Source organism: Gastrolobium bilobum, unplaced genomic scaffold (assembly GCF_033153095.1).
Source record: "Gastrolobium bilobum isolate Gb01-03AN ecotype WA unplaced genomic scaffold, APGP_CSIRO_Gbil_v1 utg20270, whole genome shotgun sequence".
In the NCBI taxonomy this organism is placed as follows: domain Eukaryota; kingdom Viridiplantae; phylum Streptophyta; class Magnoliopsida; order Fabales; family Fabaceae; genus Gastrolobium; species Gastrolobium bilobum.
The window spans coordinates 58,387-86,377 of NW_026896822.1; the positions used below are offsets into that span (position 1 = coordinate 58,387).

The 27,991-nt window shown below is 33.0% G+C and overlaps 1 protein-coding gene across 1 annotated transcript; it reads left to right on the forward strand.

Annotated features, from left to right (window-relative positions):
• The first annotated feature begins 5,376 nt into the window (after positions 1-5,376).
• LOC133302191 (phytochrome-associated serine/threonine-protein phosphatase) lies at positions 5,377-23,749 on the forward strand. Its single transcript, XM_061501937.1, has 11 exons — positions 5,377-5,393; positions 13,922-14,018; positions 14,337-14,483; positions 14,576-14,643; positions 14,887-14,944; positions 16,888-16,998; positions 17,133-17,183; positions 19,946-20,089; positions 20,168-20,263; positions 20,350-20,421; positions 23,535-23,749. Exons 2-11 carry the CDS (start codon positions 13,938-13,940, stop codon positions 23,616-23,618), a joined length of 912 nt encoding a protein of 303 aa, XP_061357921.1. The 5' UTR covers positions 5,377-5,393; positions 13,922-13,937; the 3' UTR covers positions 23,619-23,749.
• The last annotated feature ends 4,242 nt before the right edge of the window (positions 23,750-27,991 follow it).

Here is a 27,991-nt window from a genome sequence, read left to right on the forward strand (position 1 = left end):
ATCGAGGCTATGTCAATGGCACTGAAGGCTCAAATAACAATTTTAGTTTTTATAAGTGACTTGCCCATCGTAAGCCTTGTTAAGAAAACTGAAAGATTGTTAATAATAAACAAGAGTAGTTATGAGAATCTACTTGCATTTTATTTATTTATTGCATTATTTGTTTGTAATTGTGTGACTTGTATATTTTTCAGGAAATATCTTCCTTAAATCCTTTAACAATGATTTTGAGTCAAAAACAAACCTCTAGATGGTACCAACTATAAAGAATGGAAATCAAACCTCGATGTTATTCTGAAGCATGAAAAGCTGAATTTTGTCTTTACCGTACCAAAACCATCACAACCTGTAGAGGGCGCGTCTAAGGAAACTAAGATGCAATACTCAGATTGGGAAAGGACAGATATGGTAGTTCGCTGATATGTTCTTGTTAGTCTTTCTAAACACTTGCAGAAGCAAGTGTACTTGGTTAAGATTAGAGTAGAGATGCTTCAGACTCTTAATGACATGTTTGCTGCGTCTAACAGCTCTGCTAGACAGAATGTAGTCAGTGCAGGTTTTGCTAAAAGTCATGTTAAATCTAAGGGGAAACCTAAGGGTGGTAACAAGAACAAAATGACTTGGTTATCAACACCAGTTACTATGAAGAAGCCGCAAGGTAAGTGCTTCAAGTGCAGACTGAAGGGACACTGAGAAAAAAACTGCCCAGAGGTGATGAAAAGAACCAGACATGGGTAATTTAAAGGCTTATTTAGTGGATGAATCTATGATTCGGGAACACTTACTATATTTGTTTCTCTTTGCAGTGGTTCAAGCATATAGGGCCTGTTACCATTCGATAAAGAAATTTTAAGCTTGAAGATGGGGAGCTTGTGTCTGCATTAACAGTAGAACAAGTTATTTTATCTTTTGATAATTTATGACTTTGATATTTGATGACTATTTATTTATTTCGGATTTAAAGAGAAATTTTATTTCTGTTAGTTGTTTGTGTAAACATGGTTTGATAGTACAATTTAATTTCTCAGTTTCAATAAGAAGTTCATCTTCTTTTATTTTGGTATATTAAATAGTTTTTATTACTTGAGTAATATAGCTCATTGAATTTATTACGTTGAATTGAAAGGATGATAAATAAGAACATTCACCAAAGAAATAAAAGTTTCAAATTGAAATATATTTTTGACTTTTGCGATTGAGTCAGATGATCTCAAACAGGAAACATGATTTAGTTAAAAGAGGGTGAAATATCCCAGAAAAATAATAGTAATTTATAATAATAATAAACTATAAATTATTAGTAATAATATATATATATATATATATATATATATATATATATATATATATATATATGCGATATAAGTGCTATTGGAAATTGATTTTGATACTTTGTAATACTCTTGGTTATTAATAATAAAATAATATTAATATATATGTATATATATATATTAGATGATAAATTATGATTGATGATTTATGCATTAATGTTTGATTGGTAATGTTTGATTAGTAATTTGATTAGATATGATGAGTCAATCATGAGTCAGCCTTGAGTTAGCAAATAAGTTAGCTGTGTTTTGAGACATAAGAAATTAAGAATAAAATAGTGTATGAAGCCAATATCTGAGCCAGATACATCAATGAAGAATAAGGAAATAATTGTACGAAACCCATATCCGAGCCCAAAACTTCAACTTTAAATAGAGGCCTAGCCTAACCAAACCAATTCACTTTCAATCCTCAGTATTTCTCCTCTTCTCCTCTGCTACTCTCTTCTTACCTCAAAATTTTATTCATTTATTTTAATTTTGTCACAATCGTTTCTCTTCTCCAAATTCTAGAAGGTAGCAAACATGGAGACCAGCTAATCCTAATCTTTTTTTTTTTTTTGGAGTTACCCAACCCTAATTATCTCTTTGAGACGAGTTGGCTCCCTCCGGTATCCCCACGAGCTTCGACTCTTTGAGCCGGCTATGGGACTAATCCGGAGTGCGGGGGAACAGTGATGGCTAAAGGTTCAGCCCCCTCCCCAAGAATGCATTCAGCGGGAATCGAACACATATCCAACCCCACTAACTCAGCGCAAAGTTACCAACTGAGCTGCACCCATTAGGTGCTAATCCTAATCTCTAAGTGCTCTTAGGTTAGTTTTATATGAAATTTAGGTTAATTATATATGATTTATGTTTGGTATAATATTGAATTAATATATTAATTTTATTCTTATTTGGTATAATTCCAATATTTAGGTAATTTATTTAAAATCTATTATATGTAATCATATTCCCTATAGAGTCAAATTTAGTATATCCTAATCCCTTGGTATTCGTAGGTTATTTCTTTTATATGAAATTTGGATGTAATCCTAATTCCTAGGAAATTGTAGGTTATCTTTTAAAAGAAATTTGTTGGGAATAATCCTTATCTGTAGTTAGTTATATATTTGGTTTAATGTAATCCTATTCCCTAGGTGGTTGTAGATTTGTGTATGCAATTTTATTGGGTTTTAACTCCTAGAAAATAATAGGATTAATTAATTTGGGAATAACCTTAATGCTTTGATAATGTATTTTGCCTTTGATAAAATGATGGAAAATTGATTATGTGCGATATGATTTATATTGAATAATTTTGGAAATTATTATTGATACCCTGAAATAATTGAATAATTGATATGATGATTGGATTATGTGTAATGGATAATTGATATGATGATAGAAGATTATGTGTAATGATGATTGGATTATATGTAATGGATAATTGATATGATAATTGGATTTGGAAATTATGATATTCTTAGATAATTGGATTTGGAAATTATACACTTGCCTCTTGGTAAAGTGATGTGGAAATTATAAAAACTATTTGAGAAAATTTTCCAATAATGAGAATTGTTACATGATTGAATTGATTGTATGTGATTGTAATAAATTCATAGTGGGAGGTTAGCTTTGGGATGTTACCTCCCAAAGTGATGAACACAACCTTTGGGCTTTATGCCTATGATAATTATGTGATGTGAAAAGAGAATATTCGTTCTTCTCAAAGTGGTATCTGGCAGGATATCTGAGATACTAGTTGCAACTTCGGGAAGAGGTGTGTACACTAGGAAGAGATATTTTGATTATGGTCAATTTGATTATTTGTGACTGGCAGGATATCCGGGTCACAGGATAGACTGACAGGATCTCCGGGTCTATCATGGTTCTCTTCTCACTAAATACAATGAACTTAAATATTATTAATAATGAAATTTGTTATTTGATTTGATTATGATGAATGTCATTGAGTTGTGAATATTATCATATTATGATTAATGTTGTGCTGAATATGTTAGTTGATAATTACCCTTACTAAATGAACTTGATAAAGAAAAATTTTATATGATGGAATTTTGATTATTATATTGATATTTGATTTGATTAATGTGGAATTGATTTGATCACTATTTGATTATATATATTTGATTTAATTTGTTATTAATTACATTAATTGTATTTTGATTGGGATTACCAGTTTTGCTGACTTTTATGTTTGTTTGACTACAACGATCCTTTCGGGGGGAGCAGACTTTCAGTGAAACAGGTTCTAAAGAATCGGGCTAACAGTGGGCAGTGAGAATAAGTAATAACGACTCAGGATTTTCTAGCTGGTCTTAAATATTATGTAAAAAAAGGTACTCTTTGATTTTATTTGAATTTAATAGTTAGCCTTGCACTTGTCCCTGTACAGGTGCGGCGATAACATTTCCCCAAATTAGTTTTAGATTAGCTTCCTCAGTAGATATAAGATCTTAATAAATTATTAAATGTTATTATTATTTTTTAAATTTCTTTATTATAGGAATATTTTATTGTTGTTAAAATTGTTAGAAATTTTGGGGTGTTACAGAGGGACTAGAAGTTCCATAATCTTTGAACTAAAAGCCACATGTAACTCCTATTTGGAAGGTAAAATGATCAAGCAACCTCATAAGGTCAAAGGAATTTGCACAACTATTCAACTAGAATTAATACATAATATTGTATGTGGACTAATTAGCGTTCATGCCAAAAAAAGTTATGAGTATTTCATTATGTGAATGGTTACTCTGGATTTGGATAGATGAACCTAGTGCACCATAAATCTAAAGCTTTTGAAAAATTTCAAGAGTTTTAAGTCAGGTGTTCAAATCAAAACACTTTGGTCTGACTGAAAGTGTTGGATACCTATCTTGTAAGTTCAGGTCTTACCTGATTTAAGAGGGATAGTTTTCATAACTGTCAACTCAAGGAACGCGTTAGTTGAACGAAGTTGCAGTATGCAGAAATCAAATATTTCTAGACTTGCTGAAGTCTATCCTTACCAATAGCGTTTTTGGGATATGCCTAGGAGAAGACAATATACATTCTTAACTTGATTCCATCTATGTCTGTTATAGAGACACTAAAGAATTATAAAAAGGAGAAAGCCCAATTCAAACCATATTTAGATTTAGGGTGCTCTAGCACACGTCTTACAACAACGGTCAAATAAGATGAAATCTTGTACGGAAATGTGCATATCTTTTGGCTACCCTAAAAGAACCGGGGATGAGATCTTATTTAGTCCAAAGGACAAGATGATCTAAGTGAGCATTCACGTGATTTTCTTAGAGGAGGATTAGATGAGAAATTATAAGCTCTTAAGTAAGGTTATTCTTGATGAGACTTATCTCAGATCAAGAATTTCAGAATCTCTAGAAGCTTCATCCTCTGTTCCCTTGATTGTTCAAAGATGGGAAAGATATACCTCTAGGTGAACAAACAAGGGAACCATAATTGGAAATTCAACATAATAATATATAAATGAAACTAGTAGAAATATTAGTATCACATGTGGAAGAACAATATCAAGGAGTTATTAACACATATATATGGATTCTCAAGAAATTGAAGATCCACCATATGACTCAATTTTGGATCTACCTGTAGATACACAAGGTCTAGTGTGGTACATTCGTAGTGGGAGAGAACCTTGTTAACTCTCAGGTTGTCTCTTGTTGAGTGACATTGACCCCATTAGACGATAATGCACTAGAAGATGTTGTTGATCAAGTATGCTCAAGCTATGAATCATGAGATGGAATACTTGTATTTCAACTCCGTTTGGTACCTAGTATAAGCATCAAGAGGGGTAAGACCCACTAGGTGCATGTGGACCTAAAAAGCAAAGAGAGGATGGACGGGAAGGTGAAAACCTTCAAAGCTAGCTTAGAGGCAAATTTTGACAGATGCCATGCTTAAATCTATCCAAATTTTCTTAGTTGCTGGTATAAATCTCAATTATGAGATTTTATTTTGGAAGTTGGATGTTAGGATATTTACACACAACAACGAAAATGGTTTATAGCAAATGGGCAGTAACACATGGTATGAAAGTTGTGAAAGTCTATTTCATGGACTTAAGCAAGCATCCAGGTCTTGGAATATCAATTTTGATCAGGTTATCAAAATTTTGATTTTGATAGAACATTGATGAATGATGTGTATTTGTATGTAAAGAATCCAACGGGAGGCAGTAACTTTTTTGATACTTTATGTAGATGATATGCTCTTTATTGGAATCAACATAGAGGTAATATGAAGCATAAAGAGTTGGCTAAGTTAGTGTTTTGATATGAAAGTACTGGGGAAACCAATAATATTCTTTGCATAAAACTCTTATGAGGCCAAAAGAATAAGTTGTTGGCATCACCTTAGGCTACTTACATTGACAAAACTCTTGCCAAAATTCTACATGGTAATTCTAAAAAGGGAGTTATGTCTCTCAGACATGGAATTCATCTTCATAAGGAGTAACCTCTAAAAACTCCTGAAAATGAAGAATGCATGAGTAATACTTTATGCTTTGGCAACAGGTAGTCCCATGCATACCATGTTGGGCGTTAAATGAGACATTTGCCACGCAGTGAAAGTAGGGAGACAATATCATTTTGGACCTAAAGGAACACTATATTATAGTTAAGCATGTATTAAAGTATCTTCGGAGAACGATAGAATATATGCTAGTATATTCTAGTGGGAGTCTTGAAAAGTGGAGCTTTCAAAGATTCAATTTTTCAAGTGGATATTGATTCAAGAAAATCAACCTCGAGTTATGAATTTTTTCACTAAATTAGGATAACATTAGAGGTGGATCTTGCAGAAGGAGTTACTAAGAGTTTTCCTGAATTTGTATTCAAGAGTTTTATAAATCCTATTTATATTCCATTGTAAATCGAGTGACTTGTAACAAGTGACAGTGAAGTGAATATAGTACAGACAAGTTGGACGTAGCCTACATTGGGTGAACCAAAGTAAATTAATATGTCAATTCTCTGTCGCTTTCTCTTTTCGTTTTCGGTTTATGTGTGTTGCACGATTGTCGATTTCCAACACGTCCACCCTATTAAACATTCTTGGATGACAGTAGCGAGGAGGAAGAGGAAAACGAAATGGATCAAAGAAAAGTGAGAAGCTCCTCCCATTAGTTTTTGCATGATTTTTCTTCTTAAAAACAAGTTCCATTTTTTAAAAATCATCTCTTAAAAGAGGTTTGGTGTGAAAAAGGAAATTGACAATAAAAATTAACTTTTAATATCTCATTTTTTTTTGGCTTTTTGGCCCCATATTGTAGGGTGGATCTCGAAAGATATGAAAGATCTCCCTCCAAGCTGTACATATGACATTCATCGAATACGACTTTCCACATAATTTGATATGTATCTATGAGATCGAGTATAGAATTCTTCTTGGATTTGAATAGAAAAAACTTATTAAGTTAAGTCGAAGATACTTTATTTTATGAAATTATGAAAAGGTTCTCCCGACCAATGTTTAAAATCCCGGCCCGGCCATTGACCCGACCAAGGTAAGGGGGCACGGGTTCAACCGGGGGGTCACGGGGTCACTACGCTGACCCGATTTTATATATTAAAAAAATAAATAAATATATCCTATATGAAAATATTAAAAAATAAACCATCAATCATCAAAGATTCAAAATATATTTAACATAATTCACCAATTACAACCACAAGTCAATATTACACAACCTAATTAAAGTATCAAGATACCAAAGTACAAAACTCATATTCTAATGGAGTCACTACATTGACCCGGTTCTGCCTCTTTTGAGAAGGTCCCTAACAAAGGAAAATTTAAAGGAAGTAAGAATGAGTTTTTTTTCCATCGACGACCGTAAGGATTTCATTTGAATAGGTAAAGTTCTTATCTTTTCTAGAAGATTCATGGCAGCGAGGTGAAGATTGAAGACATCTAGGTCGCTGGGAGATAAGAGAACGATTAGTTTTAAGATTGCAAGCATTTTTATTTTATTTTTTTAATAAAACGATGTTGTTCATGGAAATTAAAAAAAAAAACATGCAGTGACCCCTTTTGAACCCTTTGACTCGGGAGTCACTGAAAACCGGCCGGGTTTTGGGGGGTCGAAGGGGTCGATATGCATATAGGGTCCAACTTGTGAGCCCAATCCTCAGAGGGGAGGGGTCAGGGTTGACCCGGGTCAACCCGGGAGGCGGGGTGAAATTTTAAAACACTGCTCCCGACTCATAAGGGAGAACATCTATTTCTTTTTTCGATGTGAATTTCGCACAAGAGGGGGGCGACTTAATTTTTTTTTTCTATTTCATTCATCTCTTTTTAATATTTCTATAGTTTTTGAGTTTTGAGTTTAGAATATAATCGAATTTATATTTATAATTCGAATTATAACATAAGATATAAATAATATAGAGAATTCATAAATTAAGAATATTTAATAATATATCTAATTTTCTAATTTGAATTCATTATGTTTTCTCCATCTTATTCTTTTTTTAAATATTGTCAACATTGTATCAAATAAATATAATCTGATTGTGAATAAATGAATCGATTTAGTCACGTTCTATTTATTCATAAGTAGATGTTTAGAACAATAACAATTTATATATGAATTCTATGAAAAACCTAAAATTAAGATAATTGCAGTATTTAAATGATAGACTTTAATTAATGACAGCCAATAATTAAATACATAACGTTGAAGGCTTAAATTAAATATTAAAACATTAGATGCTGTGTAGTGATTGAGAAAATCCTAGTGGGTAACCAGGTGATAGCTTAATTGGTGCATGAGAGCCGAGCAGGTAGTGAGTGAAAATATGTGTTCGATTATTCTCAGTACCACATTTGGGAGAGGTTTAAATTAATTCTGGACTTGTCCCGAGTCGGATTAGTCATGAAACGATGAACTGATTAAATTATTTCCAAAAAAAAAGAACCTAATGTATTGGGGGTTGGATAGTGAGTAGTAGGTGTTGGGTTCGATTTCCGTATTCAAAAATATTAAAACAAGAATATTACAATTTATTTTTTTTAATAAAATGAAATTAAGTAATCATTCCTAAATTAAGATAACTATATCACACTTTTGCTTTATCAAATAAGAAAAAGTGGAAAATAGCATATAAATCATGAGATTAATATTTTTCATATTATAAGCGATAATTTTATCTCATACACATACACATATTCTGTTTAGGGTAAGAAAGCTTTTATGGCTATTAAAATTGATTTAGTTAAGGCTTATGATAGGATTTCTTGGAAGTTTTTGAGATGTGTTTTAGAAGAGATTTCTTTTCTTGTTCATTTTATTAATTTGATTATGTGTTGTGTGGAGTCGGCTAAGGTCAATGTGATGTGGAATGGAGGTAAGACTGGTAATTTCTCTTCTTCTAGAGGTATTAGGCATGGTAATCCTATTTCACCTTACCTGTTTGTCCTTGCTATGGAGAAATTGACTCATATTTTCATGACTGTTTTGAATGGTGGGTTGTGGAAGCCAATTCGTGTTGGTAAGGGAGGTCCTCAGATTACACATCTTGCTTTTGCAGATGACCTCATGGTGTTTATGGAGGCTAGTGTTGAACAGTATGAGGTTCTGCATAAGTGTCTTTCTTTCTTTGAAGAGGCTTCGGGCCAGAAACTTAGTGTTGAGAAAACAAGCATTTATTTTTCTAGAAATACAAGTGCTGAAATTATTAATGATATCACACAGAGGAGTGGCTTTAAGCATGTTAGGAATATTGGTCGGTATCTTGGGTCAATGATGAGACATGGTAGGGCCTCTAAGGATATTTTTGATGGGATTGTGGAAAAGGTTAGAGGTAAGCTTAATGGCTGGAATCAGAAAAGCTTGTCTCAAGCTGGCAAAATTACATTGTCAAGTTCAGTTTTGGCTGCTATCCCTTATTTTCAAATGCAAAGTGTAAGAACCTGCACCGTTAATTAAGGAAAATAATTAATTAAAGGTGTGAAATTAAGAAATAATTCCATAATTGACCTTAATAATTATAAGAAGGCTTAAATAAATATAGAAAGTGATTAAGAATGCCGAAAGCCGCTTTTCTGACGAAAAGTGCAGATACCGGTTATGCTACTCGGTATAAATGCGTATCGATGAAGTATCCCGAAAAATTATAAGAAGTGTGGGAATATTACTAGAATAATATATAGGACTTGTAAAACAAGTTTCAAGTCAAAATAATGAGAACTGGTGCCAAAACTGATACTGGCTATGGAAAAACGCGTACCAGAAAGGTGCTGCGAAAAATAATATAAAAATATGATAAATCTTGTAAAATTGAGTAGGTTTAGAATCCTGAGTTTGGGATTAAAATACTAAGCGTAGCTAATTATGATAATATTGTGTGTTTATGACTTAAACCACCATATATACTTATTTAAGGCACTAAACCCTAGGCCATAACACTATCCTACATGAGTTTTGATGGCTGGTCAGTTTGTGCTCTACTCCTTTGCTCCTCTTCACCATTTTGTGACCAAGTTGTCACCTTTTACTTGTTTTTCCTCCTCTGTCACCTTGTAAACACTTGAGTGAGTGTCTTGTGAGGGTGAGGTTCAGTTTTGCTGAGTTGAGGGTACTGTTTGGGGAAGAGTTTTGGGGCAGAGTTCCTTTCTTGTGTGGTTGGAGCTTTGTCTTGGTTATGGGAGCTCCAAGTGGTCATCTTTGTGAAGAAATGACCCACCTTGTAGTGCATTTTTGTGCACCATCTTATTCTGAGTATTTGGAGCTGTTTGGTGAGCTCCAAGAGCACTCCCTTCTCTGTTTTGAGCCTTGGGTAAGTTGTTCAACCTTTGATCATGAGTTTTAATGGTTAAAAAAGGTGTCTTGGCATGTTTAATGAGTTAAGCAAGTAACCAACTGTTATATGAACTTAAAAGAGGTTAAAAATGCATGCTTTAACGTTGGAATGGGTTAAAAACCTAACCTTTGGAAGAATATCTCGCGAAATGCAAAACTGCATTCTGTCGCAAAATATCCGGATATGGGGATCTGAATATCCGGATATTGGCAGAGAGATATCCGGATATTGGCAGAGAGATATCCGGATATTGATATCCGGATATGCCCCCGACAAATATTCAGATATTTTGGGTTTTTGAAGAACAATAGTTGCACTGTTCATACAAAATGATGTTTGGGGTTTGTGGACCCTACACTGGTTAAGTTGAGCTTCTGTATTGATTAGTTAAGTCAGAATCTAAGTGATTAAGGGCTTGTGGCTTTGTGAGAAGCCTTAAGACATGAAATGTAAAGGAAAGACGTTGTCCTTGTGTCTTATGCTTGTTAAGCATGAATAATGATATATTGTTGGTCCGAAACAGATTGTGATTCTGCTGTGTTTGGGCTTTGAGCTAGTGTAGACTCTTGGCAGTGGATAGTTAGCTTCCAAGGTAAGCTTTTGTGTCCTCGATTTAGCCATTGTTGGTTCCACCATGTCCTATGGGGGTATGGTTATATGCATGATGTTGTTTTCATGATATATTGATTTGTGAAATGTTGTTGAGCTGTTATATGCGAGTGCCTTTATGATATGCATGTGGTGTTCCACCTATACAGTAAACCTGATTATATGGTACACACAAGAGGGTGAGGTGCAAGCGGTGTTCCTTGTACTTATTGTGGGGTTGTAGACATACGTCCTGCATTTCTCTGGCCATTAGAATAGTGAAAACACACATGGCATGAATATCTGTTGCACTGCATAGTTTTGGAACTTATACTGTTAAATGCTTTTGAACTTATATTGCTCATGTAAGTGAGCTTGGGGTGAAAGATCCTTGAGGATCCCTTGTCTTACTGAGATTTCTTTTTAGAGATCTCACCCCACATTTGGGGCACATATTTCAGGTTCAGGTAATGCGGGGGTTGAGACCTCTGGCGGTAGGAGGCCGGAGCTTAGCTGATTATATATGTTGTATGCTGACATGACTGGATATTGGATGCTATTTATGTTTTCTGTCTTTATATTGATATTTGAGTTGAGACTCTTTTGTGGGCTTTGTTGCCTTATTTGGTGAGCATGAGGTTTGTCCATGCCACATTGATGTTAGTACTTTTAGTTTGAGTTGTATAAACTATCAGGGTTGTCCGGTCTACGTGTGGTAGTTCCGTGACTAGAGACACATTATGTTATTTATGTTATGAGGTATTTCAGTTAGCTGTCTTTTGCAATTTTCATACAGGCGATGTTTTATGAAATGAATTAAGTAATTCAACTTGGCTAATGATAATGACGTCATAATTGAAAAGAAAAAGATATTCCGTATTTTTAAATTAAGCGTGGCTTAATACGATGATATGATAACAAACCGGATATATACAGGGTGTTACACAAAGCACCAAAATTCCTTCTTCAATTTGTATGAGGCTAGAGCAACTTCAGAGGAATTTTATTTGGGGGGATATGGATCATGTTAGGAAAAACCATCTTATTAGCTGGGATACAACTACATTGCCTAAAGAGGTTGGTGGTTTGAGCTTGAAGCGGATGGAGCTGATGAATGATGCTTTTCTTGCTAAGAGGGCTTGGCTTTTTATGACAGATCCTGACCAGCTGTGGATTCAAGTTTTGCGGGCTAAATATGTAGCTAATTCTAGAAGAATTGGTTCTTTTAAAGTCTACAATGGTGATTTAGTTTTCTGGAGAAATATTTGCCGTGTTTGGAAGAGTATGGAGAGTATTTTAGCTTGGGAATTAGGTGATGGTAGAAGTATTAATTTCTGGGAGGATAATTGGATTTTTCCCAATCATTCTTTACTTGATTGTGTTCTCATGAGAGACTCTATTGTGCGGTCTGATGTTAAAGTTGGATATATGGTTACAGCAGATGGGGAGTGGGACTGGTTGCGGTTAAATCAATGGTTCCCTAGTAATATTCTCAATGTTTTGCTTGGTACTCTTCCTCTTAGTGATGCTGACGGTCCTGATAGGTGTTTGTGGCGTTTGGATGGTAAGGGTGGTGTATCTGTCAAAGCTGTTTATTCTTATCTTTTGGATCAGGTTAGTTCAGTTGGTAATACTAGGCATAATTGGTCCTATCTGTGGCAGTGGTTTGGTCCACAAAGGGTCAAAATTTTTATGTGGAAGATTATGCATGAGAGGCTTCTAACTAAGGCTCGAACTGCTCTTTGGGGTAATGGTGATGATTTGTGTCCGATTTGTGGATTTGAGAAAGAGACTGTCCTCCATTCCCTAAGGGATTGCTCGCATGTCTATTCAGTTTGGGTGTGCCTGGTGCCACCTGAGCATGGTGATAGTTTTTTTCTTGGAGATCTCGACTCTTGGCTTCATTTTAATTATAATTTGCAGTCTACAGATAGTACTATGCTGAATTGGTTGTCCGTCTTTTTTGTAGCTTGTTGGAAATTTTGGGTGTGGAGAAATGAAGTTTGTCATGGCTCTACAATGCCTTCGGTTATTGATAGAGTAAGGTTTATTAGAAATCTTGTTGATGATATTCAGCATGCTTGCTCTACTCAATCAAATCGATATGTGAAAAAAAGAACTATGGTTTTGGATATTTCATGGCAGTTTCCTGATTATGGTATGATTAAAATCAATTCTGATGGTGCTGCTCGTGGTTATCCTGGTTCTGCTGCTTGTGGTGGTGTGATGAGGGATGCCAATGGGAGATGGTTGGGTGGTTATGCTTATCGATTGGGTATTTGTAATGCTTTCAGAGCTGAATTATGGGGGGTGCTTAGGGGTTTGGAGATGGCTTGGAGCTCAGGCTATCACAATGTGATGATTGAAAGTGATTCTTCTAGTGTAATCACTCTGCTATCCATGAATGGTATAGCAATTCGTGAGTGTCATATGATATCTCGCATACGGATTTGGATTCGGAAAAATTAGACAGTTTCTTTTCGTCATACATTTCGAGAAGGCGATACTGTTGCTGATTGGTTGGCCAATTTTTTACTTGATGATCAAGAGCAGCCTGATAAAAGAGTTTGGTTGGATCCTCCTCCTGGTGTTTATTTTTGTTGGTTGCAGATTTGGCTTCTGTTTGTAGACCACGTGAGGTGGTTTGTAGTCCTTAGGTGTTCTTTCTGTCTGTTTTCCCTTTTGTTTGTTTGGGCTTAGGCTTTTTATTTATAAAAAAAGAGAGAGAGTGTGGGGCCTATGTGGAGGAGTGATGTGAAAAAAAGAGAGAGAAAAAAAACATAAACTGCACACATTTTTATATTATGTAGAAAATAAATTTTATCTCATATAAGATACCAGCATTAATCCCATAAATTATTACAATTTACAAAATTGAGTCTGCATGGAACGCTTAGTGAGCATGAAACAATAACATTATTCTAATTTATTTTATTTTATTTATTTTTTGTTTTGGGTGTGCAAGTTACTCTATAAATAATTATAAGTCACACCTTGGTGATTAAAAATACATATATGGTTTTGGAAATAGAAAGAAAATAATAAGATCGATCCTAAAAATTGGTTTATAATAGATAGGTGTTCATTGTTGACTGGTGGCAACCTAGTAGTAGTTTTTTTTTTGCATTTTGCATTTTGGCAGCGTAGAGAGGGCACAGAGAGACTGAGTAAGAGAGATATGGATTTGGACCAGTGGATCTCCAAGGTGAAGGATGGCCAACACCTTCTTGAAGACGAGCTTCAACTTCTTTGCGAATATGTATGCATTCCTCTCTTCATTTTCTCCATTTAGGGTTTTCAATTTACTTGTTACGCTACTTAGGGTTCCTTTTCCGAATGAACAAGATCAATCATTTACTTCTTTTTTTTTATTAATTACGTAATTTCCAAATCGGAAGTTGAATTTGCATCTAATGAGGTCAGAAAGAAACTTTAGGTCGCTTTTTTGTCCCCGATTGAGACCTTCTCTACTGACTTTGCTGGTTCAATTTCTGTTACTGTTGTGTAATTATCGTGCTAGGTTTGCAGGTTTTTATTTTTTTATTTTTTTATTTTGAATTTTAAATTAATGTCTCAGGTTAAAGAGATCCTTATTGAGGAGTCCAATGTGCAGCCTGTGAATAGTCCAGTAACTGTTTGTGGTGATATTCATGGTCAATTTCATGATCTAATGAAACTTTTCTCTACCGGTGGTCATGTGCCGGAGACAAATTACATTTTTATGGTATGCACTACACGAAACTGGATGATTTCATTATGCAATTTTTTACAGTATTTCCTTTCTTGAGTGATATATTTTTGCTAAATGTGTGCCAGGGAGACTTTGTTGATCGGGGTTACAATAGTCTTGAAGTATTCACCATCCTTTTGCTTCTAAAAGCCAGGTATTGTATTATTTCCGTGATTTCTTGTATCTATCTTGACTTGTTCATGTGTCTTTGAGTAATATTACTGTCTCTTCAAAGTTTTATCTTGATGTTGGAAGCATTTAAGAAGAGTTTATAGCATCCTTATGGTTGTAAATTTGTACTTTATTAATCGTGTTTGGATCTCAGATGTTAGAATTGTTGTGATTTTTTAGTTACTTTTTATTTATGCATCCTTTTTTTTTCCGGTCAATTTTATAGATACCCAGCTAATATTACCCTTCTACGTGGAAATCATGAAAGTAGACAACTAACACAGGTACGCTTTTATTCTATCGTATACTTGGCTACTGTGCTTGACATGAATTATTCTAGGCTTGTAGGATTTTAGTTTAAGTAACAACTTTTGCAAAAGTGGATAGTTTTTTGAAGATTTATGCTCCTTGTTATTCTTGCATGCTAATTCAAAGCTTAAAAATCATTTTTGATGAGATTGTTTGCATGACTTCATTGTATGTCACCACCAGAATAATGAGATGAATAACTCTAGACTTGTTGGATTTTATTTTTAGTAACAGTATCTGCTAAATAGGAGGGCTGTTGAAATTGAAAATTTCTTCACCTTATCGTTTTAGTATATGCATGATTTCATTGCATGTCACCTTACTATGTTATGTTATTTTCCACATTGCTTGTGCTGTTGAATTCACTGAGACAGGATTAGTTTCAATGGCCAATTAATGCCACCGTTCAAGGAAGAATTTGAATTAAGCCCCTGGCAATTCTAAATTTGGTCCTTTTGAAGTTTGTTAACAAGAAATAAGTAATCTAGAAGAGTCTACTGGGTAGGATTTTTCTGAAATTGCAATGAAGGTTTAAAGATGGTTGTTTAAGTTTGAAAATGACCTTGGGAGCAAATGTAGTTCAGGATGCAAACAGCATCTCATCTACCGTAGATTGAGGTTTGGGATTGAATAAGTAAAGTAGAAACCAGGTTGCTGCGATCCAAGATGTGAACTCTACTAGTTAGCCTTGGTGGGTTTTTGTTCATTGGTTACCTGATTTGTTTCTTGACCAATGCATTACTACGGGGAATTGACACTTCTGGACTTAGTGAAAAGTTGCCTTTGATATTGCAGGATAGTATTTTTGCCTTGGCTTTTGAAGAGCAAGTATGTTTTGGTTATTGGCATATCACTGAATGTGGGGGTTATATGCCATGTTCTAAATATAACTGCATGTGTTGTCATGGGTTCTAGTTATATTTAGTTTTTAGTAATTATTATCATAGATTATGTTGGAAGAAGTAGTGACCCTACTAAAGTGTTATCTGGAGATTACATTATGTATAGAAAAACAAAAAATAGTTTGTTTGATTTTTTAGCTTTATTTACTTTGGAATTACGTAGTACTAACTGGAGCTGCATTGGGTGCAAAATTGTTCTTACGCAAAACTTCTATTCTTTATTTACTCATAAACTATATTAGACTTGAAACAAGCTATGGCCGCTATTGATTCATTTGGTCCTTTAGCTTTTCTTACTTCCTTGAAGACTTATATGTGATAGGAAACATAAAAGCAAGTGAATTCCTAAAACAAGAGCACAATTTGTGCTTTTTCTAGAGCTTATATTTTTCCTTTTTTCTTTTAAATCTCATTCAAACGTGCTAAAATATATATGAAGTACTTATTTATTTCCGTTTTAGAAGAATCTTTTTTTATCCTATCTAGTCTAGTACATCCAAGTGAACCCTTAGTCTCATCTTTCTTCTTCTTGGAAGTAACGGCTTATTAAAGCAACCATGGTTGAAAATGTACGTAGGAATGTACTTATGTTCTGTGTGAGAGGTATGTGCAAGAGAAAAGTTATGGATAAGTTTTAGTGGTGGTGGTAAATGCAAAAGTTAATGTCTGACGATGCTTTTATTTTTATTTTGAGACAATTGCCTTTTTTGTGATTAGGTTCCATAGCTGGACTGGATCGGTAATTGTGATGAATTTAAGAAATTTTGTTCTGTTGGAAAAAATTAGAAGTCCTGTCCTTTGATTATATAATTGATTTGGCGGTGTATGCGCATATGAGCAATCAATCTAGTTTTGCTTTTTTCGTTCTCTTGTAGTAAGAAATGTCAAATTTTATGAATTCCTATTGTAAATTTTATAGATAAGGTTAAATTGTGGAAATGCAAACAGTATAAATGAGAAATGTCATAATTTATCATGCCAATTTATGTTAATTTTGTAACTTAACGTTTTGCTAGGTCTATGGATTTTACGATGAATGCCAGAGAAAGTATGGAAACGCAAATGCTTGGCGATATTGTACAGATGTTTTTGACTATCTTACACTTTCTGCAATTATAGATGGAACTGTAAGTCTCTCTTACTCTCTCTGTCCCTCCTCTCTATTCCTTATGCACATGTAAGTGGTGTATGAGTTTTTTTTGGTTGTTTTGAATTCTATTTGAATAAGGAATAAGTGTATTATATGCTTTGATTGTCCTAGGTGCTTTGCGTTCATGGTGGCCTTTCTCCGGACATTCGAACAATTGATCAGGTTCTCTAGCTTCCTTCTCAGTTTCTTGTCAAACTCAATATTGTCTAAATTTAAGTGAGGACATAATAACCACAATGAACTAGAAGGAAAACAAAATATGCATGAGTAGTTTACTCTTTTCAAAATTCAGTTACAAAAATGTGAGGACGATGAAAGTAAATAATACAAACAAAATTAATAAAATGTGTGTGGACGAGAAGTTAGGATATTTATAAAGTAATGTAAAGATCATTTTAGTTATTTCACAAATATTAGATAAAATGCAAATATGTAATAATGAAAAATAACCATTTATAAAACATAATAAAGTCATGTGTTTAGTACTATAGGAGTCATGCATGAGAGAACCAATTTTGAGGTGGTTCCACCTTATTGATAGCCCTCTCCTCTTAAGGATGACCTTTTCCCCAAGGCCAACTTCATCTAAGAGGTAGCCTTTTTATTTCTCAATCCAAGTCATATCATATCATCATAGTTGGGCGGCTCCATCTTGTTAGTTTCCTTCTTGTTGTTGAATAAAGTATTCATATACATAATTATGTGTACCCAGGCCGTAACCCCTGTTAGTGGCTAGATGATTCTAACAGCAATCCCCTAAAATATATAAATTTTGGTTCATACCAAATCTATTTCTATTCAACATTAACATCACCTTTATTCCAAATTAGTTGGGGTCGGCAGTCGTTGAACCTGTATAAAAGCGAGAACAGATTAAGGAAAAATAAATAAGAAAAAAGAAAAAATAATATATATATATGGGGCAGGATCTTCTTACACCGGTATAAGAATTACAATTTTACACTCAATTTTAACCGTTGATTTTTGATATCTGACAGTAATAATTTATTGAGAAAATAATTAATTAATGAGAATAATCCAATTAATTATAGTTGTTTGATGGACGGAAATTAACTGTTAAGATTGAGTGTAAGATTTGTTATTCTTACGCCGGTGTAAATTGATCCTGTCCATATATATATATTCTACCACTCCACAATGCTAATAGCTTTCCTTCACTGCATCCTAAGACAAACCACATGCCAATCTATTTTTTATTTTATTAAGTCTTGGTTTACTATTTCCCCCCATGTAAGTTTTGTCCTACCTTTTCCTTTCTTTATGTCATACTTTCTATAAAAAAATTCTTTTCTTACTAGAGCGGGTATTTGAAGAACATTCTCAAACTATTTTAATCTATATTCTCTCATCTTTTCTTCCACTTGTGCTTCTCCAACTATACATTGAAACCAAACACATTTCTAATCATATAGAAAAATTCTCAATTCTCATACTTTCAATTTCAACATTTAATAATCAAATGCTATCCAACATTCTCAAAATAATTATTCCTATCCTAATTCATAAATATGATGATGTCATTCTATAAAAATCCGTAATGTAGGAATTTATAAGTGATCAAACACAATATGAAAATTTTGTTTTTTGCCTGCATTTGTTATTAAACAATAATGATATAACAAAATATGTAAAAATGATAATAATAAATTATGCAACCATGATCTTTATCTACTCATAGCTCTAAAGAGCCAACTAAATCACTTCCAATGACTCCAGAGAAAGCAAGCAGGTAATAACCAGTGGATCTAAACACAAACAAATATTTTGGTAAGGCTTTATAATTTGTTTTAGAATAAACTAACAATAGGTAGAAAGGAAGTTAGACAAAATGCGTAGATATATACTCAAAGGTCTAAAAAACCTACCCAAAACAATCTATGCTAAAAAAATTGAGTTCAATTTTTTTGGGTAATCGGTTTACCTCAAGCGACAAATAAGCCAATTATAAGGAGTGCGTAGAGCCCATTTCTCCCCATAGCACCATTCTTAACTCCCAAAAATCACTCAAAGATTTGTTTACAAGAGAAAAGGAATGTGTAGAGCTTTAAAGTTTCACCAAAATTTCAAAATAATGGTTGGAATGAAGAGAAAATGGAACACAAATGAAAGGAAAAGAAAGAAAAAAGGAAGGACAGGGGGAGGGGGATGAAGATGATCAGGACGAAAGAAAAAAATGAGAAGCTTCGAAAAAAGACTTGGCTTGTTTTGTGTTTTAAAATGGTTCGTTTCGCTGTGTGTGCATTTGGATTGTAACGTATTTTGTATTTGGAAAAACATAACAGATGGAACTTTGTCTGAAAAGCTGTTATTTTATTTTATTTTTAAATTCACATGGACATTGTATATGTGAGAATGTCCATCCTTGCCTTTTCTGTTTTCCAATACATCATATGTATGGGTGATTTGTATATATGATATGCTTGTAATTTTTGTACCTCGACTTTGGCTTGATAATGTCAAGTGTTGTAGTGTTCACCTAAATTTACTTGCTGATTCTCCCTTTTGCTCCATGTTCCAGGCTCTTCAGAGGATAAAATTGTAAAATATCACCATTTGAATAAATTAATAATTCTGTGCATGGTTGGATGCATTTAATATTTCCTTTTCCTTTTTACCAGTAAATTAATAATGTGATCTATTTTTGTTTGTCTTCAGAAATGCTTGTGTTTCAATTCGATGTACTTGTTTGGTTTAACTTTTAACAGTAACAAATTATAATATTGGAGCAGAAAAATTAGCTAAATTCTAGAAGCTACTTTTTCGGCACTACAGTAAACAAGCACAATATAGGTTGTTTGGTCATTTTCTGTTATTTGAATAATTGAAATATTTTTTGTTACTTTTTTAAAAGGTGAATAATGATGTATATTGGTTTAAATATAATAATATGCATCTTATGGCAGATAAGGGTCATTGAGCGGAACTGTGAAATTCCTCACGAGGGGCCATTTTGTGATCTAATGTGGAGTGATCCTGAAGATATTGAAACATGGGCAGTCAGTCCTCGTGGAGCAGGCTGGCTTTTTGGATCCCGGGTCACTTCCGAGGTAATGTAATTTAATTGTCAATTTCTTATCAAATTAAACATTATGTGTGAATTTGACAAGTGCATTGTTTTCTTGCAGTTCAATCACATAAACAATCTTGATCTTGTTTGCCGAGCACACCAACTTGTTCAAGAAGGCCTTAAGTATATGTTCCAAGATAAAGGCCTGGTAACTGTAAGTATCTGTTTCTTTTGAAATTTTTAAGAGATTTTTTATTTTTTTTAATTATCTGATTTTTTTGTGTTATGGTCATTTTGCAGGTATGGTCTGCACCTAATTACTGTTACCGTTGTGGAAATGTAGCTTCTATTCTTAGTTTCAATGAAAATATGGTCAGTCACCTGAAGCTTGTTTAATTTCTAAATATGTTTTAAGGATTATCTTGTTTACTGCATCATTTGGTCTCATGATGTATGTGGTGCCTTGTTTTCTGCATATTTCATATCCTCTTTTTTGATGCATCAAATAATATTCTTTCTTGTATGATCTTCATATCAAAGGAATTGAGAGACAGGAGAATACATGTCTCCTTACTCACATAGTTGTTGGGAGTGGGACACATTTATTCTTAAAACTTGAATGGTGCTATTCAGCACAAAAAGTGACGTCTTGAGGGATACTGGCAAGTCCAATACAGTTTGAACACTGATGTGCATACAATGTGTCAGTCACATATGGCGTGTAAAAGAAATTTTTTATTGATCGTTAGGGTTATTTTTCGAGTACTGGTGGAATCTGAAATCTGGACATTGCCAATTATTTCTTCTTGCTTCAAAACGATCACTTTTATGCTAGAGGTTTTGCTCTTTAATTGGATGGTGAGAGGGAGAACATTCAGGAAGAAATGAAGAGAGGGGAGTGTGGTGACTGCATTGTCTCCCTCAAGCTGCTGCTTGCTAATATGAGTCCGTAATATGAAGGCTGAGGTGGGAGCTGAAAGGTGTTTCTCTAAGCCAGGATTAGTATTTCCTCCTGATTATGGAAATGTGTCAGTCACATAAGTTAATGTTGAGATATATAATCCCACATTAGTTGCCCATACAATCAATGTGGGACTATATATCTCAACATTAACTTATGAGGCAAGTTGTACATGGGTTTAAACTTTGAACAAAAATAAAATCCTATAAAATATTTATAAAGGAATCATGTTAAAATATTAATTCATTTACTTGAAGTTACACATTTATTTTCTTGTAGATGCTGCCAAAGTTTTAGGATTAGATGGAAAAAGGGAAAAAAATGGAGATGTAGAGGGAAAGCATTAAAATATATTTCACTACCCTTAGGCTTTGTCTAATTGCGATATAAAACAATCACGTAAAACAATAACTAATTGATTGATGCTCAAACTATGACTTAAAAGACAAATAAACCCTTTATTTTGGTTGCACTACAAGTAAATGCTTGCTTGACTAAAAGCATTCCTATTTCTCAGCACACCCCTTCAAGCTGAAATAACTCAGCTTGTTACATATAAACAACTTAACACAAGAAGCATCAAACTTAAACAGGGAAATTTGTAAATTAGTGGGCTTAGTAGATCACAGCATGTATTTAGCTTTGCAAACAATGATACTTGCAATTGTGATGCAATTGAAGAAATAAGCAACATTGCAGACAACACAATGAGAAGATGATTATAAACTTAGAATGACTCAGCTGAAGGAAGGGCGGGTTGGAATGATATCGGGCCGAAGCAAGAGTGACACAACATAAAAACGTACAACTAGAATAGGAAGACTGTTGGAAATCAAAGCGGCGGGAAAGAGAGATATGCTGGCTACACAAAATTAGGCCAAAACAACACTAAACTTTTTTTTTGGTATTTCTCCATTGGTTTATTGATTGCCTGACTAATTCTTGACTAATTCTGTTCGAGCTCGGTCGGACTCATATTTAGGGGTGTGGCTCTCCCAAGATCATTTTTCCCATTCCTAGGGCTTGAACTTTGAGACCACTAGTTAAGAGGAACAAGCTCCTTCCTATTTGAACCAATGGTTGTTGGTTCTAATTAACTTTTAATTATCATTCCCTCCATTATCAGTAAAATAACTTCACAATTGAGAACTGTAGATGCATAAATGTTGAAGAAAAGGTGTTCGTTATTAAATGACCCCAGGAAAGAAGTGGCTCAGCTCAGACTAGAAAATGGCTCTGGTGGTTAACCACTTCCCATTAAACCCTGATTAGCAAAGGTAGGGATAAGGGCAATCTTTGTACGCAGCCTTATCTTTGCATATTTGCAAAGAAATTATTTTCCGGATTCAAACCCGTGACCTTTACCAAAAAAAGGGAAAACGGTTCTGGTGTGCATGGGAAGGTTTTTGATGGAGCTTCTGGTTTCCTGATGATCAGAGCTCTCTGGTTCTGATGGCAGGATATATTTTGCGAGATGACAGTCAGAAATGAATGGAACAAAGGTGACTGTTTTAGTAGGATTTTCCAGTGGTTGAATTGGTAAGACTCCAGGAATGTTAGGAAACAGAGAGCTTGGAGAAGCACGTGTGAGCACTCCCTGACCATGATGGGGGTGCTGCCTTCTCAAGGCAATGACAGAAACGGGGGGAAGTGACAATATTTGAGGCAGGTGAGGATGGAGATAGTGAACAAAGATGCACAGGAATGATTCTAACTTAAGAGAGTGAAAATAGAGGGCAGCAAACTAGTTTCAGATTTTGGAAACTCTACTGGCCAAACAGAAACATAGGTCATCGAGAATGTTACCACTCTTATATCATGTTGAAATTTGAGATCTGGTGAAAAAGGGAAAAATACAGAGGCAGCATGAAAATATGTTTCTCTTACGAGACTGAGTAATTGTGGTACAAAATGCTAACACGTTTATTCATATATACTAATATTATGGCTATGAAAAGGCTACCATACCCTTTATTTGGGTACACTGTAAGTAAGTACTCGCTCAAACATTGTTATAAATTGGTTTGTATTTGCGGTATGGACCTGTATAAATACTTGCAGTTGAGGTATGGACCTGTATAGCTCCTTACCACAAGGGATATCTATCGTTTGTCAAGTTGCACAACGGCTTTTATAGAAAGAGGTAGAGAAATATACTTTCTCAGAAGAATAAATTACAGAAGTATGTTGTTTGAACTCTGATATTTGCGAGTTTGTGGTGTTCGTGGTAGTTGGCCTGCTACGGTTACTTGCCATTAAGGCCACCATCATTATGCCAGATTTGTCCATGATGATAGAATCTGCTATCTTTAACCCTATTTATTTGATATTAAGGTGGTAATTGTACAGAAGTAGCTGTCAGGCATAATGAAAGTTACTATCTTGTAGCATGCATGATATTTGGTTGTTGATACATATTGTTATGTGCTCGGAGATCTTGTAAACCTGGATTTTAATGATTGTGATCATGCTTACAAGTTACCACCATTTTGTTTATAGACGCTTACATTTTTTCTTGTAACAGGAGAGAGAAGTTAAATTTTTCACTGAAACAGAGGAAAACAACCAGATGAGAGGGCCAAGGACAGGCGTTCCATATTTCTTATAACTTGGCGAAGTTTTGGTTGAATTTATTGTAAAATTATATAGTAAATGGCTGACTATTATGATTGGACGTTGGTAGTCATGTATTGTGGAGATTCAAATGCATTGTTTTTTCAATGATGGATCTTATTTTTGGCATAACATTTCCCAATCTAGTTTCGTGTGCTATGTGTTACTTCCTTTTATCGGTTATTTGACAAACTAGATACATATCAAATGGCCCTTGGATCACTCTGCATTGCCTCTCCTTTACGGGATTCGGTTGTTTTTTAGACCTACCTTTGCGACCAGCATTACCATTGTTTCAGCTCATTCATTGCAAAAAAAGGAACTTTATGCAGAGGAACTTTAGTTTTCATATTAGACAAGATGACCAATTATTGTTTTTTAATCGAAAAACTTAGTTTAAAAGGTATTATGGCAATTTAGAGTTATTAATAAAGAAAATGATAGAAGTTAACATTAACGAAGAAAGAAAAAACATAAACTTAATTTTGACAGAGATAGAGTTTGACTTTGTTGTGGATTATGTTTATTAATTTCAATTATTAAATTATGGGAAATTTTTTGTCTTTTTGAAGGATATAATTTTGTGTTCTTTTAAATAAAATATATATTTGAGGTAATATTTAGTCAATTAAAGAAAAGGAAAATTATTTGTCATTTTAAATGAAATTATCATATTTTAGTGCATATTTGTTGGTTTTTTACTTTTTATCTCTTCTATAATGCTATCTCTTTCTTTCTTAATTTTATGGAGGAGAGAGAATATGAAAGGTCAACAAATATATATAAAAATGGGTAAAGGATTTCTTCGGTCACCGGAGATAAAGTTGTCTCCAGTGAATTCAAAACAACATCGTTTTGAGGCAGAAATCAAGATGTTTTTGTAATTATAATATATTATAGGGTTATATTAGTCTTTGTCATTATAAGTTTTTGATCTTATAACTGAAAACGACGTCGTTTTGAGCTCACTGGAGATAACTTTATCTCCGGTGACTGGAGAAATACTTTTCCTTATAAAAATATGGTCATTTAATTTAAAATGACATAAAGTTCAATTTAAAAATAAATAAAAGGAAAATTTTGATAAATAAAAAATAATTAGTTATATATTATAATAAAACACTACAGTTTCACTTAAAAAGATAAATACTTTCATCATAAATTATATATAAAAATATATGTAGATATCTAATATATAAACAAAATAAAAATACACAAAATAAAATTAAAAAAACTACATTTAAATAAAAAAGAATTGAACGAATTGATTTTTTTTAACAATGGCATGTTCCATTTTTTTTATTTAAAAGTTATTTTTTAAGTCATTCATTTGTTGTAGTTTTATCTTTTTATTTTCTATTTAATGAATAATTTTGTGAAAAAAGTGTGTATCATTTTAAAAGATACTCATTTATATCCTTTTAAGAGAGATAAAAGAATAAAACATGGGGAAGAGAGAGTGGAGGGAAAAAAAATTTAATTTTAATTTCAAAAAAATACACTACTTTTATTTAAAAGGACTATCCTTTTAAATGATACACACTTTTCCCTAAGTTTATATATTAAATACTTTAACATATTTTATTATATAATTTAATAATTAAAAATCAATGGATATAGTTAATAAAAAAGTTAGATTCTCCCTCTTCATAACAACTGAATTCATGTTTTCTTTTTTCTTTTATTAAAGTTAGCTTTTGCTCTATAGTTTTCTAATTAAATTTAATAACTTTAAGCTGCTAAAATATTATAAAGACTAAGTTAATTAATAAAAAAAAATTAGCCTTTTTGTTCTAAACAAAATATAGAGGTTGACTAACAATCACGTGTGTAAAGTTGAAATGCTAAGATGTTTTTAAAACACAACCACATGTAACCCTTGGGGGTGGAGCCAAATTTACCACTTTAAATTAAGTTTAATCAAAATCAGTAATTATTTTTCTCCTAAATAAAGGGCCATCAACAATCTTACTCAGCCTCTAGCTTAGCTGCTTCTCATGGGACTCACCAACTCATTCATAACTACAAGGAGAATTAAGTGATAGAAACTATATAAACGCTCTTAAACCATACATCCAATTCAACGAGTTATATACCACAAGGGTCTGTTTGAAGCACCTGATAAAGAAGATAGGATATGATAACTTATCATATCCTACTTTTATCTCTTGTTTGATGGGTCAATAGGATATGTTTAGCTTATCCTATTGTCTCATTTTATCCTATCCAATACATGATTTCTTATCCTATAGGAGAGGAGCTGAGTTATGATTCAATAGGATAGGATATCAATATTGGATACCCAATATATCCTCACGCTACCCAATATATTTGTATTTATTACATTATATTTTCTTTTTTCTTTTTTCTTTCTCCTTCTACATAATCTTATGAGATTGTTGATCAGGTGTCATCAAACACATGACATGATATAGGTTTATCAGCCTCATATCATATCATATCCTACCCTTATCAGCTCCATATCATATCATACCCTTATTCTGTCCACCAAACGAGCCCCAAAGGTTTCAAGTACCCTAACTCTTCCGATGAGGAATTGGTCTTCACTAACGTTATATTACTATGTTTTTCCAAGGACATAGTTATAAATCTGATTAATCAAGAACTTTTGCGTAATATAATATGATCAGCAATGACATGCATTAGTTTTATATTCCTCGAAGCAGGCTAGAACTTGGGATAAAACCATTTTGAGTTCCTTCGGTATGATTAGCATACACATAGCTTGTAGCCTAAGGACAAAATTCTTTAAATTTCACAATCTCTCAGTATAATGTTCAATACAGTGCTGGAAAGACATGGCAAAATGAATAAAACTTGATGAGTCAACCTGTGAAAATGGGGCCGGTTGGATTATGCATTTCAACCCATCAATCCAAATAACATGCCCATAGTAGGGAGGATTAAAACGTATTATAAACGAGGCGGGTCAATCCACATGTAGTTTTTTTAAAAAATATATTAAATATTAGATTATGGCTTGATTGATACGTGCGAATGACTATTATGTAAGACAAAAACTTTTCTTTTAAGGCCATAATATTATTATTTTAGTGCAAATATTATTTTTTATTCACTTTTGATTTGACAGAAAAAAATATTAACACAAAAAATAAAAGAAACTTAAGCTAGTTTTTGGATTTAAATACTAGTATGTAGTATCTATATAAATAAAACTAATACTGATGAAATTCTTATTACATGATCCAATGATGTGTTCGTTTACAAATATTTACATGTTTGATGTCACTATTTTGTTATATAATAATGCTGAAATTATTAATTAATATTAAGATATGATTTGTATGGTTATGTTAAATGAAAGTATTGGTTTATGTTGTAAAATATATGTTTTAATATGTGGATGACTCTTTGGTTGCCCATGACCTTTGATGTATTATGTAACCACAATATTAATAGTGCATTCAAGGGTTTTTTTGGTGTGATGTATAAAGCTTGATAGTATAAGTTTATATTATATGTTATGACATTTTTAATTGTTTGGTGTGACCATCGTATAGTATAAACTTATACAACATAATCTCTTAATACATCAAAATTATGGTATAACTTAATCAGGCCTAATATAACTTAATGAGGTGAGATTAGGCCTGATAATAGATCAGTGTATTAAAATCGTTGACCAATGCAATTATCAAGAACTAATATATTATTTTAATGTTAATATATTAAAAAAATTAATTTTTCAATATATTAATTTTTAAAATATAGGAAATTTTTATTTTTTATAAAAATTAATATATGTTTTGGACACATTGATCAATAGATTTTTATAAAAATTAATATCATATGACAGATTTGGAAGAATTATATAATTCTTTATTAAAGAATATTTTTATTAAAATATTTATTTTTATTCTATCTAGTATTAAAAAGTGCATTACCAAACACCGGATGATATTATCTTATACAATACATTTATCTTATACAAAATCATATCAAACGTTGGATAATATTAAAATTTAATCAGGTCTTATACAATTAGACCTTATACTATTATATCAAGCCTTATCCTATACACTGCACCAAACATGCTGCAAGTGTACTTACTTCTTTACTATATTCAAAGTCCTATATAAGAACATGACTCTTGTAAAAATTATTATGAGGATGAATAATAAGATTGCTGTGACATACTTTCCTCTACTTTTCTCTTGTACCCTCTACACTTTTTCCTTAATTTTATAACAGTTTAAATCATTCTTTTGTCTTTAACTTATTGCTTAAGTTTTTCTTTTTAAACTTGAGAAATATTTAGACGTTATTAGATGTTAGAAATAAAAAATTATATTAATATGTTTAGATATCTTTTTAATATTTAATTTT